Raw genomic sequence first — 20,174 nt, 5'->3', positions numbered from 1 at the left:
CAGAAAAAGAGATTAATGACAGAGAAAGATGCAGTTACTAAAGATGGTGAGAGGCGCCGGTACTCTCCTCAGGAGGAGTCCATAAACCTCTGCCAGTCCGAGGCAAAGAGTCTCCGTACGAGCCCTCAGTCACTGGAATCACTCAGAGTATCTCACCGCTCTGTCCATTGCGCTTTGCCCACAGGTGCATACACATTCCACATACGTTCTGCTTACAGTAACATGAACCTGGGATTTCTAAGAGGTAGGGTTCGTCCCCAATGACACTCAAAAAAAAGCTCTTCCCCAAAGTCACACAAACAAAATAAAGACGCACAAATAAGAGAAAAATAGAAAAACAGAATAATATATATATTTAAAAAAAAAAAAAAAAAGGACTGCCAAGTTAACGAGAAACCAAAAACCATGAAGAAAAACTAAGTTGGTGAGATGCTCTTGGTCCAGGTACACTTGCAAGCCCTGCCCAACAGTTTCTCTGCCTTAGCACCAGAGTGGTCTCTACTTCTTGTACGGTTTGTGTCAATTAAGCAGAGGCAGGGTGGACCCGTTTACTTAATGGTAGGAGCTGATGTTTCTCGGGCCAAAGTGTAAAAAACTCCACTTTCACCCAAAAAAAAAAAAAAAAAAAAAAAAAGAGGAAAAAAATAGCAGGGAAATATCATCCCTCTTATTTGCTACACATGTAATACTGCTTTCCCACCTTCATGCAGACGTCAGTGCCGATGCTGAGCAATGACGTCAGCGTCACGCATCTGCTCCGGCCAATAGGCTTCACAGTACTCCAGGATCTGTATTGCTGCACCTGCAGAGACTCATGATTTAGTCCTTTTGACATGCATGAAAGCATTATTTAAAAAAAAGAAGAAGAAAAATGAGGCATTGGGTTCTAATTTTTGATGCAAAAATAGATCCAGAAAAGAAGGAAAAAGGGTTGCATTAAAAACAAAAATCCCTAAAAATGTAGTTATTTGTTCTAAAAGTGAAATTATGTAGTGGAGCTGCACCACACTGACAGAAAAGACATTACTCATCTTTCTAGAAAATGTATGGCTGCAAGTTTCTCTTTAAAAAGAAACAAAAAAAGAAGAAGAAACTGAGCTTGCTTCGGAGTTGAAGTTTCTACAAGTCCTCGCTCTTAGTGCATCGCTTCTCTGTCATTTGCTTCGTTTTACAAAAATATTTTGGCAGCTTCTTGATCTTTGATGATGCCCACTTTTTGTCATAGCACCTGAGCTGCTTTGTAAGGTCTGCAGAGGCCTGCAACACTTACAGACTGTGCTGTGAAAAAAGGAGAGGCTAGCTCTGCTGCTTAAGCGACTTTAAAATTCCTGTAGCGTTTCCAAGCTTTTAGAAATGCAATACATTAGTCTTTCAGCTGAACAGATTTGGCTTAAAAATATTCTGGGCAGATTGTTTGCTAGATAATAAATAACACCCATAAACGGATAGCTTTTATCATTAGGTATAAGATTGTCAGAGTTGAGGAAAGTTCCGGCCAGCCTCCGCATGTCGCTCTGCTGGCTGTTGTCTGGTGCTAACACTGCTGCGCCTGCATACTTTGAGTACTCAGGTCCAGGACAAGCAGTGACATAAAAAGTCATTCAATACAAAAAGTGCCAATCCCCACCCACTGACCTTCATCATCCAATGAGAATCCCCACTATTCTACTATTCAGCTATTCCTAACAAGAAAATGACGTGGATCCTGGGCTGTGAAGTTTGTTTTTTTTGTCGTTTTCCGTTTTTGTTATTAAATGGGATCATGTGGTGAGTCAGGAATAAACAAACAAAATTGGGCAGGAGAAACTTCTAACGGCAAACCCTGGCTGCTTCTGACAGCTTGACACTTAGAATAAAAAAAAATTAAAAAAAACATTTAAAAATCTTACATATTTAAAAGTAGTATCTCTCAGTCATTAGCTTTAGATTTATAATGCGCTCTGCCTTTAAAAGAGAAATAAATAAAAAAATAGAGACAGGCCTTTTCAAAGAATGTGTGTGTGACAGATGGAAAAAGTGACTTGCTGTATGGGGGTCTTTCACACAAAACCCCCATACAGCACTACTGCCCCCTGTTGGGGTGCATTAGGAACTGGACCACAGTAGCAGTCCTACACCCACACACAAGCAGTGTACACCCTCCTAACCATCACACTCACAACACAGAGTTCTGCTTGTAGTGTGCATGTATGTGTTCTTCAGGATGGTCAGGCACACAGCTGTTTGTCACATCCATAGTGTCTATTTATGCACATGCCCTCTGCTGGCTGTTTAGGAGCCTGATTCCATTTGAGGCTGAGGCTGAGGCTCCTCGGACTGGCTCTGGGTGTTCTGACTCTCTCTGCTCAGCTCCTCGCCCAGCTCGCTCATGTCTATGTCAGGCAGGTCCTCCTCGATGGGTGCCGCTGCCGCATCCTCGCAGTACACACACTCCTGAACACAAACACATGCCATCGTTACCTAACAACATTTATAGATATACATTTAGCTCATTTGAATCCATTTTACGGTTATATTTTTAATTGTTTTGCTTCATTACATTTGTTTTGTCTCATTATTGGCTCGTCAGTTATCTGTAATGACTTTGAGCAGCACAAACCTGCATGAAAACTGCCATCTTCCCTATAAAGTTCATTTGCAGAAAGTAGTGTACAACTATTGTGTTTTTTGCAGAACACAAGTCACGTTATTTTCCATGTGTCAGGTATACTTTTTTTCAAATTATTTGCAATGGGAGTGCTGTGGGTTTTTTTTTAAACTATGCTAAAAGCGTGTTGACAAACTGTGTCTGTCCCCCACCTTAACGTTGATGGCAGCAGGCAGGCCTCCCCTCCTCATCCAGGGGTGTTCCTCCACTAGCTCTCGTCGCTGGTCTGATGTGAAGTGAGGCTGGCTCTTCTGCATCTGCCTCAGCCTCTCCTTGTCTTCCCTCAAAACCCTTTGAATATCTCTGATGGTCGGAAAACAAATACATTTGTGTGAACGATATTTAATGGAGTTAAAAGGTTAATACTTCATACAAGTGGTGAAGCTTATAATATTTAATTCCACTTAGTGACTCACCTGGATGGCATTTGATATGTCATCATGACCTTGTCGTCAACGTTGGCCATCAGCAGCCAGAGGGGCTCCTGTAGGACATACTTGATGAAATGCTCTCCCTCCCCTCGAGATGAGACTTTGTCCTGCGGCTTGCCGCCTTCAGACCCGCCCTCTCCCCTCATCTTGTTTTTAGACTTGGGGTCGTGCTCAATAGAGTCGACACTGCCAAAGTATTTGCTGGTGTTGCTGCTCCCTGTGGGGGAGACAAAGACAGAGTCACAAAAAAAAAAAACTTCAATTTTGTGGAAACTCTTGTCAGACCTCAATGTTCAACTACTGACCTGTTCTGCTGCCAGAACCGCCGCTAGCTGAGGTACCACAGCCAATGCAGCCTGAGCCTAATCCCGAGCCCAGTCCAGAGCCCGACCCTGAGCCCATGGATCCAGACGTGGCTGATCCGGTACCAGAGTGAGAGTCTTCCTGCTCCTGCAGCAAGATGTCCAGCAGGTCGCAGGACGATGAGTTCCCGTCACTGTGAGCCCCGTCTCCTGGAGACTCCACCTAAGACACAAGGTGGTGCACACATCAGAGATAATTCCACAATCACTCTCCACTGGCACGCTGTGACACAGTTTGTGTTTAAGTGCTGGCACCTGTACAAGTTAGTAACTTTGTTTCGATTCACTGTGTTAGTATTTGTAAATGTCCTGTGAATCCTACCTGCTGTTGGCTATCAGACTTGGAGGCGCCTCCGTTCTTATCCCCTGTTGTTCCCACTCCTACAGACGCTGTTGCCGCACTGCCGCCCTGTCCTCCAGCAGAGGCTACTGTAGTGTCCTGACGCTCCACTGAGCGCTGCCCCTCCTCCATGCTCAGCAGATTGAGCTGCAGGGGCGAGCTGCAGCGGGACTCAAACAGCGGCGGTGATGTGGCAGGCTCTCTCGCCCCAGAAGCAGGGGTGGAAGATCGTGACGCCGCACCCTCTCGAGGCTCCGCTGCAGGGGTTTTGGGAGGCTCGCTGGAGAGACTGTAGGGGAAAGGTTGAGGTGGAAAGGGGGCTTGAGCCACAAACTGGGCCTGCATTGGGAAAGACGGCTGGGCGGTGAACGGCTGCTGAGTAGAGAATGCGGCCTGAGCAGCCTGGAAAGGCTGCTGGGTAGTATAAGGGGTCTGGGCAGCTTGGAATGGCTGCTGGGGGGTGAAGGCAGTCTGCACAGGAAATGGCTGTTGGCTGGTGAAGGGGGGTTGCGTCTGTATGGTGTAGGCTGGCTGAGGGGGCTGAAAGGGCTGCTGGGTAGCGAATGCAGGCTGCGGCTGGGCCTGCTCAGGGAAAAATGGTGGTCTCGGAGCAGCTCCTATTTGTCCTATTTGGGGGAAGATGTAATTGGGTAGCACCAGAGCTACCACAGGTGTAACAATGGGTGCAGGAAACTGAGTGGCAGTAGGCGGGGCTTGGGTGCTCTGCCCTTCTCCAAATCCTGTAGAGAGAGAGGGGTCCGGTCGGGGAGCCTGAGCTGGAGCAGCAGGTGTTGGTGGGTAGAGCGGATATGCAGGCACCATGGTGGGGTAGGACACATTAAAAGCTGACTGCGATGCTTCTGATGGGGACCAAGAGGTCTGGTTGAGGCCCTGGAGAGGGGGCCGTGGTTTACGGTTTGACACAGCGCTGTCTGATGAATCGGGATGCTTCATCCGTGGCTTCTTGGACTTCCTGTTGCGGTTACCCTTCTTGGCAGTAGTTTCTGGCCTAACGGTGCCTTGTTTAGCAGTGCCTCGTGGTCCAGGTGATTCTGAGATGAGGATATAGACGCAGAGGTCAGAATGTCATTTTTGTTGAGTTGGAGAATAAAAAAAATGCATGTAGATGTGCACTAACTGGAGACCAGGAATATACTCCCCACATGAACTGGGAATTTGGTAAAATCATAAGATTAAAAAAGATAAGATAAGATTAAAAAAAAAGATAAAGTCAATCTAAAGGTGAGCCTTATTTCCTCTTTGTAGAACTTTTATTGTGTTTGGTAGCCTCAGTTGTTAAGCTTCTAGCTAAACTATATCTTCTCCCAACAAAGCAGAAAAGCTCAATTTGAAGCTTACAGTACCTTCAACATTGGGTGGACCTCTGTGCTTGTGCAGGTATGTGGAACAGTCCCTCTGGAAGCTCCTGGAATTACGGAGCTCTCTGCATCGGTTGAGGAAGGCCTGCTCCTCTTTCTGGGTATGTGCTGCCAGCACCTGCTTGGTCAGGCCCAGCCTCTTGTAGGCCTCCTTTTCTTGGCTGGGTGGAGACACCATACTGACAGGCAGCGCAGGGGGTGCTGGGCTCTCTGCAACATCCTCAATTATCTCTGTACAAAGCAGTGCCATAAACATCAGTCAAATAAACTCATTAAAACACGGCTAATGACAGTCCTGCTATGTTTCTGCGGACATAGAAACTCACCAGACTCTGGCTGAGGCTTCTTGTCCCCCACATGTACGATGGTGCTGCTATAGCTGCACTGAGAAGTGATGGACACCACACTCTCCGCCTTACTGGGCAGAGTGAGGGGTGCCAGGGGGCCTCCCACCACAGCAGCTGCCCCAGATGGAGGCTTCTTTAGTGCTTTCATGTTTGACAGGCCTGACTGAGAATCCAACATCAAGGGATCTAAATGAGAAAGATTCTGTTAGTGCTGAGCCAGTACCTTAGACTGAGTTTGTGTGCACAGATGCAATGATTACTACATACCTGCATTTGTATCCTGAGGCACTTGCATGCCATCCTCTGAGCCCTTCTTGTCATCATCTGAGTTGGAGGAGGTGGTGTTTGAGGAGAACTGGTATTTTCTTTTCACTGTGATGGGTATATTACAACTCTCCAGATACCTAAGAAACAAGAAGGAGTTTTAAATGAGAGAGCTTTGATATTGTGCAAACAGAGCATGATCTCTCTGCCTTTGCACAGGGATTACTGTGCAAATGACTTCATCCACCAAATCTATGCCTGACCTGATGACACTATCCAGGCAGCTAATCTGCTGGTAGGAGCACACAGTCTGGTCTTTGCAGGTGAAGTCCTCCATGCTGGCTGCAGTACTGTCTCTGGCCTGCAGAGGGGGCGCTGAGTCTTTTGGACGCACAGTTGAATATCTTTGAGCTGCCAATGCTAAAGAGAAGAGGAGATAATATGAGAAACACACACGAGAAGACAGGCAGGAGAACCAAAAGACACTCTGCATGCGTTTCTGATGTACTTAAATTAATAATCACTTTGTTTATTTTGAACTTAATAGTTGCCAACTGGACTCACTCTCAGAGGTCTTCTTCTGCTCATGTTTGGGGAGAGAAGGTGACGGCGTGGGAGATGGGGAATGCAGACCGATCTGAGGGTCCTGATTCCTGAGCATGTGGACACCTTTACAGACCTCCTGGAAAGTCCTGGCGGGCTTGGTCTTGCCTGTGTCCTCTGCTGTGTTCCCTGCTGTAATGTTCCCATTGCTTTCACTGGATGAGCTGATGCTCACCAGCTGCTCGTGGGATCCATTGCTGCCATGGCTACCATAACCACTGGAGCCCATGTTGTGGACCGGCTGCAGAGAGAGTGGCTGTTAGAGGAGCTGTCAAATGCCTCTTGTGTGTGTGTAAAAGTGAACCGTGTGCGTGTGTGTGTGTGCATACTTGAAGCAGCAGCCGGTGAATCTGTTCACTGATTTCCTGGATGTCTGAATCTATGATCTTCCCTCCATGGAAAGCCGGTGCTGCGAAAACATCTTCGTTCACAGGACCCCTGAAACATGCAGGCATAGAGTTGTCACCTAATGTCCTCATAAATACAGATGTCCAAAAAACAACAAAAAACCCCACCATAGTGGGAATACTTACATGCGCACTTTGTGCCTGCCAATGACAAAGGAGACCTTGCGGCTCCAGGGATTGACAAAGCTGGACCAGCTGGTGTCGATTGTGATGTACTCTCCGTTTCTTGCACAGAAACGTATTGAAGAATGATCAAACGGCTGACCAGCGTACTGCAGAACTGTTGGTAACAGAAGGTAAAGTGTGAGCGGAAGAGCTCAGAGTATAAGAACGCAGTGAGACAGTCCAGGTATGCATGCAAATGTTCGTACTTTTGCGATGTATAGCCAGCATCAAGGGTCGGTCGCTCGGGTGTAGGTTGAGCAGCACGGGGGTCCCTATCAGGTCCTGAGGGAGGTACCCCAATAAAGGCACAGCCCTATGGGGAAAACAGTAATTACTTTAGTAGAAAACAGGCCAGCAGGATGACTTCACACAAGGCACCACTGTAAGGATTATAGAAGGATTCAGTCCACTCACCTCTCATCCACATCCTGGAACACACAGTTAGGGGTGTGTGTTGTGGTGAAGATACGCTTGTCAGGAGGTATTCTGGGAGCTAGGTGTGAGAAGGGAAGGGAAAAAAAATGTCAGTAAACAAAATGATTGTACACTAATCCCCTGAAACATGAAAAGGAAGACAGCATTTCCTGGTTCACATTAAAAGGATTAAACTCACACGAGCTAGTTTTGAACTTTCAAAACATGAGCAAGGGGATTGATCGGTAATAAACTGATCAATTGGATAAAAAAAACCAAACAAACAAACAAACTAACTATGAAACAATGAATCTATTATTGAATCTTAAGCACTTTCTGAAGGCTGCTTTTGTTATTAAAGGAGACCTGGACCCTTGTCCAACTAATTAGTTTAATTAAAACCTAATTTAAAAATGTGACACAAAAAAAAAAAAAGTTAATCAGATTAAAATGGCCTTGCAGAAAAAACCTAATGCTATTTCCTTGTTTTCTGGGTGATCAGTTTTTACAGTGGCAACAGTATTGGATGGATGATAACTTGTTTATAGAGATTATCATAAGATAATATAGAGAACCATAAAACTGGTTCAACTTCTGAACGTGTGAAACAAATGACTTTATTTTCCCATCTGATTCATGTCAGAAGTAACTGGTAAACAAAATAAAACTGCATTCATTATTGGGTGATACGCTTGAGTGCTTTATTAAAACAGTGCACAGTTCTCACCTTCATATCCAGAGTGCACCCTCTCAGCCAGCAGGAGGCAGCAGAACTGCTCCTCAGCCAGCTCAACGTCCTGGACCTTCATCAGGTACGGAGTCATCCGGAAAGGATAGTATTGGAGGTCTCCTTTGTGGTCCTTGCCACCACTAGAATGCAAACACACAATGTCAAGACCCTTTCATAATAATGAATGATGATATATATTTTTTTGGCTTTCAAAATAAAAAAGAGAAAAACAAATGAGCTAAAAGCTGAACATTAAGAGATCCTTTTACCAGTTTATCTACTAATCATGTAGTGTAGTTACTGTAATTATTTAGTTAACTGTGGTTTTAGTCCTAAGCTCATTATTTCTTTCATAAAATCAACATTTGTGGTAGAAAATACTGCATCTTGTAGAAAAATTAACTTACAATGCTCAACCTAACCCTCTTCTGTCACACCAACAATCCTCTTTCTACATCCATGAACCTTTCTTTTGATCCTCCTGTTATCCATGTTCAGGCATATTCCTCCTCTATACATGTCCAAACCAGCTCAACCTATATTATATAAATATACAACTTTAAAGTTTAAATGAGCAATAGCAGGTACCCCATCTGGCCACTAGATGGAGATGCGGTTCAAAAGCTCAAAGCTGCTGACTTCCTCCCTCCTCTCACTTTTCCCCTCTCCTACCCACCATCCCACCTCTGACTCAGAGCTTGCTTGGACAGGAAACTGTGGATCAAAGCAGCTGCCGGCTGCTGCCACTCACCTGATGCGGCAAAAGAAGGATTTCTCCTGCATGCACTCCGTGGGAGATGACTCTGAATAAAAAGAAGAGGGGAAAAAGGTGGGATGAATAATTGAATTAGCATGAGTACTTCCCACTCAGCCATCTGTCAGTCATCAATATTCAAAATACTCTTCAGCAGACCTGAGAAGTTTGCCTCTCATGTATCATAGATAAGAATGCAAGAGATGCAATTATACTACATAAGTTTATAAAAAAGTCATTTTTGAGACTATTGACAAAAAATTATAGACGCTTATGAGTGGAAATGCTGGAATTCACTGAACTGATACCAGCTTCCAGTTGTTAAAGTGGGAGTGCAATCAACTATAGAACATAAAAGTCCCGTTGGAGAAAATGTTTGAAAGATAATGCACAAATTTTTAATCTCTGAAATGAGTTTGTGGAATTTGTATGACCGCTTGACAGAAAATTAACATTACAACCCAATAATTCACCAACTCTGTGATAAGAAGAATCTAAATGCAATAGAACCTGAAGGTGTACACATGATCAGTTAACACAGACCTTCTGACTGCCAAACATGCCACATTTGTTAGTGTCATACATTTATTAATGTGTGATTGAGAATGCTAATGAAATATGTGCTATGCATGTATGAACATGAGTATGTGGAGGAAATACGTCCATGTGCAGGTGGTGCATGTGTTTCATGTGGGTTTGCCGTGTGACCCTATTTTGGAAATTTTACCATCCGTGTCTACAGTGCCCCTTACCATACTGTACGACCAATTATGTCAAGGAGACAAAAATAGATCTCATTTATATTTATACATATACACGTGTGTGCTTTTGTGCAGCTCAAACCTGCAGTCGTCATCCTTACCTGCTCCTGTGCACATGCTCCATGAGGGCAGGCGGTATGGAGTGGTGAAGCTGTAGAACACGCTGACATCCTGAGGAGTCAAGAACTCCACAAACTTGGCGTTGTCGAACACTTCCCGCTTGCAGTTCAAGATGGATGCTGCCTGGTCAGAGATGTAAACAATCTTCCCCGTGATGAGAGACACTGCTACAGCGAATATATCCTAAAGGCAAAAACAAAAAGATGTTAATCATTTACGATTATTCTCACTTTACAAAAATGTCAAAGAACTCTATGGCATATGTTTCTACAAGTTAAAGTTTCTCACAAAGTGTACTGCACTGTACAATTTGTTTTTTAATATGTCTGATCAAATTGCAACGCAACTTGTTTTATTTTATTTTTTTTAAAACAACATTCAAATCAGTCCACTGGCTAAGACAAATACAAACATTTGGTACACAATCAGTGATTTCTCAATATTTTAAATACCTGATTTTGTTTGTACTTCATGAATAAAATTAGATGTACTTTAGACCAAATTAGGTACTTCTAGCCCTCTCAGAAGATTTAAAAAACACATCTTCAAACTGACTACTACTACTACTACTACTCAGATGACAGATCGGCTGCTCCTTGTCATCCCCCATTTTATTCTTTATCTTACGTCTGTTATTTTTTCTACATCAACTTCAAGAATAAATAAACAATAAAGCGTGTTCTTTTTTATAATGGTCATCACCCCTGTGGAGAAATCTCTGCCTTTTCTGGCTTCCCTCTTGAATGCTATAATTAGGTTTCTTGAGACAGACTTTCTCCTGCTTTTGTTGCCTTAACAGTGCAGGGAAATGGGGGTGGTGGTGGTATCCAAATAAAACTGTAAGATTGTAGGTAGTGAGCCTAGAGTCTTGGGCTCACTGCCTACAAGCCCATGGATGCGTCTGATTTACTAACATACATACATGCACAGCTGTAAGAACAAAATTGACTAGTACACTTGTGTTCTGAATGTGAAAGTGGTTTTCCATGTGAACTCAGTTCGTGCGCAGGGTAAGACACACACAGACACACACTGTACACGAATAAAAGTGTTGGGCCACAACTCTTAATCTGTAAATTCAGGTGTTTTCAGTCTCATGGCTACAAGTGTATATAATCAAGCATCTAGTTATGCAGTTATGCAACTAGATCTTCCTAAATTTGAGTCTGGCTGAGTGTTACTGGACTAGGATGCCACTGTTGTAACAAGTCAGCTTGTTAAATGTCTTCCCTCTAAGATCTTCCATGATCAGCTGTAAGTGGTATTATTGCAATGGGCGAGTCACAGCATATCAACCACAAAGCAGCAGACCATATAAAGTTAGAGAGCTGTATTGACTGTAAGTGCTGAGGTGCATAGTGCAAAAGTAAAAGTCATCAATAATGTGCTGATTCCATAACTGCAGACTTCCAAAACTGATCTGGTATTAACATCAGCACACAAACTGTGTACCAAGAGCTTCATGGCACAACCTTTTATGGCTGAGCAGCTGAATGCAAACTTTACATCAACAAGCACAAACTCAACCGCTGGATGGAGCGGTGTCGAAAGTGAGCGATAAATTGCACCTCTCTTTAGTGAAAGAACTTTGACTGGTCTGCACAGAGCCCTGACCTGAACCCCATCTAACATCTATGGGAAGAACTAGAAATTGCAAGTTGTATCCAATATTGCTATCTAACCTCACAAAGGCACTTCTGGATGAATGGGGAAAAAATTCCCACAGACATACTCAAAAAGCTTACAGAAAGTCTTTCCCGAAGAGTGGATGCTCCATATTAATGTTGAGGGCTTTAGAGTGAGATGTCATAAAAGTTCCTGTACATGTAATATGTAGGTTGCCCAATGGTTTTGTCCATATAGTCTAGCTTAGAAATAAAGTAAATAATGAATAATACCAGGAAAGCCCACATACAAGCAATAAAACAAAAACAGAAAACTTTCAGTGTTGTTATAATGTTAGCACTCAACTTAGCTTAGCAATGGAATGTGACTACATTAGCAGATATGCTAACATTAGGCAACAAAAGTCAGAGGCCCATCTGGCTACTGATGGGCCTTTCATCTTCATTAGCGAATGATAGCTTCTCTGCTAACAAGTTAAAAAAATATTCTAAGTGATCTTATGTAGCAAAGTGTCTTGAGAGGGTAAGGATTGGCTAATTCATCCAAACTAATCTGATAACTTACTTACAGCCAACTTTAAAAGAATTACCATCATTATGCGGTTTCTTAAAGCAGTGCTATGGTACAACCAGCTGACTGGCCATATCTCACTTGCCAACTTCATTGCTACCAAATCTAATTAGAAATGAAAGCTGGCTAACTTGCCAAGTTACTTCACTAGCTAATATGACTCATGACACAAACTTCTGAATAATGTTGAAAAACACTGACGATACTTAACAGTAAATCATAAAATGTCTCAAAGAAAGAAAATAACTAACAGTTGTTTTCTATAGTAGCAGCTAATAGCTAGCCAATTAGCTATACAGCATGTATCTGATATTGGTAGTTTGCTCATCTCCAAGTCAACTTTGTTATCACTGTTATCATTAATAACATTGGTTTTCACCATTCAGGCATAAGACTGGTTTAGCTGTTTATCCTTTAAGATGAGGTAAAGAGCAGTGGTACTTACGGTGTTTTTAAGGGTGTATTCCGAGGTGATGCTGTTGATTTCCTCAATGGTGTAAGATGTTACATCAAACCCTGGTGGCTGACTGTCGTTAATCATCAGCATCTGGTAGTACTCCTCATTGGCTGCAACCAAGACAATATGGATAAGTGAACACATCAGATAAAAGTTTACTTTCAGTATGTAAGTAAGTATAACATCAGTCATACAACATGAACACACAGATGAAAACAAAGGCAAGTCTTACCTTTCACCTGTTTGATACAGCGCAGTGCATACTTGAGCGTGTTGACAGTGCTCGACTTGCCCTTGCTCCTTTTTTCTGATGGCAAGTGCATCTTCAGCTCCTTGAGCGTCTTGAAGAGCTCCTTCTGTGTCTTAGCTTTGGCTGACTGTTCGCTGCTGCAGGACCCAAATGAGACAGAGACACGTGTGTCAAAATGACAAGATCTCACCATTGATGTCACACTCGGCTTTCCAGCAAAGGGAGCAGAACAGGAGGGGAACGTACTGACAAGGGGTTCTAGACCTTTCTGTTCACATTTCCAATTGTTGTTGCATTAAATACCAGTAGATCTGGGCTGGGCTTTGTTCAGAAGTGTACTAACCTGCAGCCACTGGTTGATGGGTTGTCCTGCTCGGAGCTCACCAGACTGAAAGCGTTGGAGCTGCTTGGCGGGGAGGGGCTATGAGAGTTTGAGCTGTAATCACAAGGACAATGTCATGTTATGAACAAAGGTGTGCAGGAAAACCAGAAAACAACAAAAATGAAGAGCAAACATTTTAAGTGATTCAAGAATTTGATGCTATAGGTGTCCCTGCAGGTTTTAGATCTCACCCTGGGTCAACACACCTGAATCACATGATTAGTTCATTACCAGGCCTCTGGAGAACTTGACAAGAGTACCTTCTCAACAAGACATGTTGAGAAGTTAATTTATCCATTCAAATCAGCTGTGATGGATCAAGGACACATCTAAAACCTGCAGGGACACCGGCCCTCGTGGACTGGGATTGGGGACCCCTGATATAGGCTGTTCTTAGAATTGCACCGTCATATGACCTGCTCTTTTTTTTAAATATTGGAAGGACAAATAAAGAAAGTGAACAAATGTTAAGTGTAATTAATCAATTATATCCACGTGTGCTTTTCAAGTCACATGAAAATGTATATTTAAAAAGAACATTTCAAGTTCTTAATTCATTTAGTTACCTCTGAGGCAAATACTAAACCTTGAAAAGAAGACTACTATGATAATGTATAGTGGAAAAAAAGAAAAAAAAAAAAAAAGGAGCATTCAAGAAACGCAAGGTGCAATGGAAAATTCTGTGGGCGGTTAAACAACCAGGTCAAGCCACCCACAAAAAGCTTTTCTTGAACAAGTTATAAACTGACTTTTGACATAGACTTTTAACAAACATGCATTGTGGTCACTTTTATTTCTCTTTCTCCCAAATTTAAATCATGACACAAAGGTTCACAAAGTTTGTTCTTAAACGTGATAAAGTCCTATTTTGAAACAGAGTATGACAAACGGATGTGGTTCTGTGGACACTGTACAGTCGATGCACAGACAGTATAAAAGATGGATGCAGCTACCGTGATGTCATCCACTGGTTTCTGATGTACCATTTAGTCTCTTAAGTCTCGAGATTAGCACTTTCACCTTTGCAATCTTCTTTTTCCTTTTTAAATTTTAGATGACATGAAATTAGTCACTGAAGCAATAAACTTATTAAGAAGGACATTAAGTTAGAAAGACATTTTCTCATATTCTCTAAGGAATAGGGCTTTTAAGCAAGCCCTATTATAAATCCCAAGTTCAATCTATCAGAGTCAGTGGAATGAAGGAAACACAGTATTAGGTGTGGAGTCTAATCAAGTTGAGGCGTCACTGTTGCAAGTATAGCTGACATGCGTTTCCAGTATTTTCTCCCCCCTCGTGGATGTAAATGGAGATGGAGAAAGCATCAGCATTGGTTATGTAACAACAATCTTCACCAAGTGTGCCATTTTCTTCAAACAAGACTATTATTTAAAGGATTACATCTCAGAATCCCATATGGTTAATCAAAAAAAGATGAGGCCACCAGAAAACTATAAGTGGGAACCGAATTGAAATCAAATTTAATGACATGTAATTATTAGGTCCAATAATATGAGTGTGAGCTGAGTATTTCACACCCTAATGAGTATGGGAAATAGTGAAATGTCATTTTGATACGAACCTATACCGACACTTATTGTCATTTTTGATTAGTCATGATTAGGAATAAACACCAATTCCCAACTTGCTTTCCTCCACCTTAAGCAGTCTACTGGACTATAGCAATGACTCAGCCCAGCAAAACTCAAACAGCCCTTCAATGACTTTAATGAACCTTACTTCCGTGACCTAGTTGGTCCGCTCCCCCACCGTGGTGGGAAAAAGAAAAAGAAAAAGAAAAAAAACAAACAAACAACAACTTCATTTACCACGATTCAGTGGTTTCGATGAGTTCTCACCTCTTGTTGCTCCCCGAGGACTCCATGAGAGCGGAATCCTTGCCATTGCCGTTTGAGCTGCCCACCGATTCGTTGCCGTGGGACTCATTGCCATGTGACTCGTTGCCATGGGATTCTGTCCCGCTCCCGCTCGAACCACTGCCACCCATCTCCACATCCTCGTGCAAAGGTGGGCGCGGTCTCTTCCTGTCATCATGCGGGGACCCCATTGAGGCCGGGTGCTCATGGCTGCTGTCGCTCCCCTCGGAGGCCAATCCTAACTCTGGTTCGAGTTCGACCCCATCTTGCCCGCCACAACCCTCACTGTAGCTGGCCATGCGGTGAAGCTGGCTAATGGAGCTGCAGGGAGTGCCCTGCGCTTCCTCCACGTGCAAGCCTGCCCTTTCCCGGTTCCGTTCACGCCCGTCCAGGGTTGAGTACAGGTAGTGCTTTGGATCACTATCCTCAGACATGGGACAGGTTAGTGATGGAAGATTAAGTTACCTTCCACATGGCAATGCCACAAAGTTGATGGCACTGTAGCATAAATGGGGTTGTTGTCTCAGGAGTGGAAATGCAGTCTGAAATAAACAAACAAGACAAAAAACAAAACAAAAACAGGTGAAATTACTCATACCAACACTTTACAGCACAGTACACTTCTAATGATAGAAGATCAATAGCAGAAGGAACACAACTCTAATATTAGAAGCAATCAATGTGGATTAAATCAACCCATCTATCAAAGTACAGTAGCCATGACTTTGATCTGATCAACCTGTGTGGCCTCACATCTCCACATTTTCAAAAGTCAACCATAAATAAAAAGGGCACCGCAGCACAGATAAAATGATCTTGCTGTTACACAAACACTAACACACAGTCACACCAAAGGAGCTGCCATACATCTTTCAAAAGGTTTGCACAGTAAATAGGCCAGTCGTTTGCCCTTTCCAGGTAGACATCAGTCCCAGACCAGCTTAATCTGGTTCAGTTTTTCTAAAGTGCTTCTTCAAATAAAAGGGGAGTCTCCAGAGATGAAACACAGCTCTGCTGACACAGTACAAACAAAAACCTCCGCCGCCTGCACATAATCAGGACCAACTTGGATGTGAGAAGCAGAAACAAAACAAAAGCATGAAAATTGGGTTTTATTGTTCAAGTAGTCTCCTGTATGGATGGCTGCATCACAAATTACACGATGAAGCGGTAGGAGGAAAACCTGACAAGCAGTCTTTAAGAGAAACAGTCGTATCATTAATGTTAAAGATACAGCTCCCACACATACACATTAACTGTCCATATTAAAAATCAAAGATAGCCTTATGTAACACAGTACAGTGACCGTGGATGCACAGTCCTTTTAGCAATTACCTTTATAAAAACCACATTATATTTCGTAATTATTTAAGTGAATATATAAGGCTCTCATTCAAGTCAGTGTTAGAACTGACCTGGGCATTGTGTGGCCCCTAGAACACATTAGGCCCTTTAATTGTACCTGAGGAGCCCTCATGAGTTTAATGGGAAATTAGGACTCCCCAATGCTTCCCATTTTACCAACACCAAACACTCCTTGATGAACTCTTCATCAAAGAACAGTACAGTTTTTTGTAACTTTGTGGGGGAAAAAAAAAAAAAAAAAAAAAAAAAAAAAAATCACAATACAACTTTGTTAAATTTTATTTTCATACCAAACTGCTAGGCAAAGCCCCATTGGCACATGAAATGCATAGCATTTTGTATGCAGAGCAGCATTTTTATTCACATTCCAACACTGAAGATGCTTCTCTTTGGATTCACCTTCATATGTGAACAAACATTCTCAGTGACAAAGTTTAGAAAAATCCAGATACAGATCCTCTGCCAGCGATCACCTGTCCACTGTCCTTTGCATTTCCACCTCGGACATTGAACCTGATATTAATGTACTTTTTCAAGCCCAACACACACTCGGGAACCTGCAGATGAAGTCATTAAATTACAAGCAAAATAACAATAGCACTTTATACTATTGAGCAGAACTAAGTTCAGCTTATTGGTGTGGCCCTCCAAAACAGTGGCAGTTTCTCATGTGGCCCCTTGAGAAAACTAATTGTCCACTTCTGTGTTAGAAGTTCAGCCATGCTGTAAATAGAGACCTTTTTCCACTTGCTTCTGTAAAGCCGCAATTAGATAAGAGCCTTTAGAAGATCTTGGGGAGTAAAATCTGTCTCCAAAAGACAAATACAAGATCCAGTTTTATCAGTTTTTATCCTCCTACACGCACCTCAGCAGTGGTTGGAGCTATTTGTGTCTCTTAAAGCTGAACAGGAAATACCGGCAACAGGTACTGAAGCCAAATCCAAACTATTTTACTGTTTTGCTGCTCTCCAGTGTCAGGTTGCAGCTATTTATGTAAGCGCGCACATTCAACAGCCTGTCTATTCTTCTCTCTTTACATAAGCACTTTTACATAACTTCTCAAAGTTTTAGGAATAGGTTCTTTATTTTTATTTTTTAAAAAACCTAGAATATATATATATATATATATATAAAAAAACAAAAAAACAACCCAGCAGACTTTCCAAACCACCCACTCCACTTAGAAAATGACCCACTCTTGTTTAAAGGAGGCAGCAGCCAGGCACTGTGAAGAGATGTTTTATTGGCTGCTGGAAATGACCAATCGGCAGAGAGCAAGGAATTACAACTGGTTAGAATAATGTCACCCAAACAAAAGAGAGACCACAGCTTGTAATCATGGCAACAAACTATTTATTCCTATTATTATTATTTACATTCTCTTTAAGGAAATAAGACCAGCATTTCCTAGAATTGTGTCCTCTAGCTACTTTCTATACATGTCAGCACATATCTCATAAAAATCACACGGGTAAATTTTGTTTACGATATATGAGCTAAAGTTAGTTTTATTGCTCAGATTATTTCATATAGGGAGCATGAAGAGCTAATAATAAATGCACAAAAAGAGAAAAAAAAAATTAGGTTAACAGACAAAAAAGTTTAAGTAGTTGAAGTATGTTTATGTAAATCATTCCCCCACATGTGCTTATGTGGGAGCGGTCCACTATGGATAAACTGCAGCTTTACTAAACTGCAAATCACACACAAACACGACCATATGTTAAGCACTGATCCCTGAAACCTGTGCAAACTGTCATAACACTGGCTTGCCTGTGGACATAACACAGAACAAACCATACATGAAACTGCTGAAGAAAATCTGACTACTATCCTGTACTTTAAAGTGTGTTCAACTGCAATGAAAGACCATGCAGTGCAGACGTGGGCTTACCAGTGACCCCCCTTCCTCCATGAACATCACAAGAAACACCAGCATCCAACAACATCCAAGCGCAAAAATTACAACTCAAACCACCAGAAAGTCTTCTTAAACTCTCCGCAACACTGCCAAACATGTCGCTGAGCAGAATAATGACATAATGAAACTGAACTCCCTCTGCTTCCAGCTCAGCCCTCAACTAGAGGGCTTATACAGCCAGCACACTAGCACAGATCTCAGGCATTATACAACCATGCTCCAGTCACATGGATTTGGCCATAGCGCAGCACAAAGCTATGGTAGCCTTGTTTCATAAAACCACATGGTTTGTCTTGTAAGCAGCTCCTCCTGAAGTGCACTTTTAACTGACATGCGAAACTGAAATCACATGAAGACCAATAAAGGCATAATGTTACATTTTTGACAAAAATAAACTCATCTGACAATCCACACAAAGTTAAAACATGGCTTAACAAATATTACTGGAAGACAACATCAATATAGATGTAGAAAGGTGCTGCACATACGGTGGCAAAACCTATAATTTTTACTTAACCCCCTCCTGTTATGGCCCATCTCAATATGCAATAAAAATGGCATCAGACTGAGTGAGTTACATCACAGTGTATGCCACCAACTTAAGATATTACTTATTAATGATGACTGCTGACTTTATCGATGACATACAAGTTGTAAAAATTGTTAAAAGAAGACACTGGGGGGAAAAAAGAATTTGCTAGAATGAATTTTCTTTGATTGTTATCACACACACACTTTTTTTTTTAAATTTACTGTAGCTGCATGTTGCCATGGTATAATCACTGTTTTGGCCTTGTGGGAAACTGCTTTGTAATATGAAAGCCACACGTATGGGGTGAAAAATAAAAAACAGCTCAAGTGCCATTTTTAGGCTTCAAATAAATGCTTTTGAATAACATGCGCGGTATATACTTTCTTTTTTTTTTTTTTTTAAATCTGGCAAAAATGTGCAAATGACAAACAATTCTAATTGTGTATGTGTGTGGAGTAGGCCTCTAACAAGACCTAAATAGTTTTAGGTAGAAATAATCTTAATCTGATTATTCTTCTTCCCCAGGTTTGTCAATCCAAACATTTAACAAACACTTTTAAAAATCTTATATAAAGAAATTAAACCACTTCCTCGGGCCATAATTGTGCCAACAATTCAAAGCCATTTTGTAAAAGTGTTTCGAGTGCGAGCAGCTAAAAAGTAAAACCTGACGAAGAGCCTTTTTATACGTCTAATATTACACTTCCGTGCATATGACATTTCTCACATAGATACTCTCATATTAGATAACGTTTATATTAAAGGAAAAAACATTAAAAAATGACCCCCCTTCCCCCATCTAACTTCCATTGACCTGCTATTCAAAATCCACACACACGTTGACCTGCAATCCAGTGCACGGTACACTGACACAGTTATGTAAAAGTAACCGAATCGTTAAAAAGCAGCCACAAATCCACGGCGAGATACCCGCAGAGGACATATTTCATAAAAGCTAACATTTATCTAGCTGTCTGACTGAACAGAAAAAATATAACCGGCATTTTTTGGTTTTAAAAGTACAATAAGTAGAGCAACTCGGGGTTCGCGCATGCGCAGACCGCATTTTTGTTATGCAACTTATTTTTTTCGCCCGTCAACCTTTTTTGCTAAAACGAAAGGGCGCAAATGAAATCTGACCAACCTGAGCAGTAGTTGGAAAAATCCTCTCTCCGGTGGTCTCCAGCGAGATGTAAAATCAAAAGCGACACGTGAAAACCATCCACTTATAACGTTCAGTATTCCTCAATGGGAGCAGAGCGTCAGACGGCTTGACACAGTAGTGAACGGATCCTCCCCGGTTCTCTCCCGCACAGGCCTATCAGCGAATCGCCGAGCCCGGCTCGCGACCTCAATTTAGACTCCTCCCTGTGCGTTTTCCGATTGGCTGGAAGCAAGGGGTTTCCATGGAGAACGTGACGGAACTGCGATAGCGGAAGCTCATTGGCCTAGAGCGCTGTCCGTCGTTTT

The 20,174-nt window shown here is 42.2% G+C and overlaps 1 protein-coding gene across 2 annotated transcripts; it reads right to left on the bottom strand.

Moving 5' to 3' along the window:
* Window positions 1–854: 854 nt before the first annotated feature.
* On the bottom strand, window positions 855–19,992 carry LOC134641793 (period circadian protein homolog 2-like). Of its 2 annotated transcripts, none has more exons than XM_063494369.1 (22): window positions 19,849–19,992; window positions 14,869–15,428; window positions 12,971–13,063; window positions 12,610–12,764; window positions 12,366–12,487; window positions 9,706–9,907; window positions 8,841–8,892; window positions 8,087–8,229; window positions 7,360–7,438; window positions 7,152–7,258; window positions 6,907–7,060; window positions 6,703–6,811; window positions 6,335–6,614; window positions 6,034–6,190; window positions 5,774–5,910; window positions 5,486–5,692; window positions 5,145–5,390; window positions 3,763–4,832; window positions 3,384–3,603; window positions 3,064–3,295; window positions 2,800–2,950; window positions 855–2,433 (listed from the first exon to the last, which is right to left on the bottom strand). In XM_063494369.1, exons 2-22 carry the CDS (start codon window positions 15,318–15,320, stop codon window positions 2,272–2,274), a joined length of 4,530 nt encoding a protein of 1,509 aa, XP_063350439.1. In that variant the 5' UTR covers window positions 15,321–15,428; window positions 19,849–19,992; the 3' UTR covers window positions 855–2,271. The 2 variants fall into 2 exon arrangements, with proteins under 2 accessions (XP_063350439.1, XP_063350440.1); XM_063494370.1 differs by lacking the exon at window positions 19,849–19,992 and adding an exon at window positions 18,146–18,451.
* Between the last annotated feature and the right edge of the window lie 182 nt (window positions 19,993–20,174).

This window comes from Pelmatolapia mariae, linkage group LG14 (genome assembly GCF_036321145.2).
Source record: "Pelmatolapia mariae isolate MD_Pm_ZW linkage group LG14, Pm_UMD_F_2, whole genome shotgun sequence".
NCBI lineage: Eukaryota > Metazoa > Chordata > Actinopteri > Cichliformes > Cichlidae > Pelmatolapia > Pelmatolapia mariae.
The sequence above is the reverse complement of the archived record's forward strand: the minus strand, read 5'-3'. Positions and strand labels throughout refer to the sequence as shown.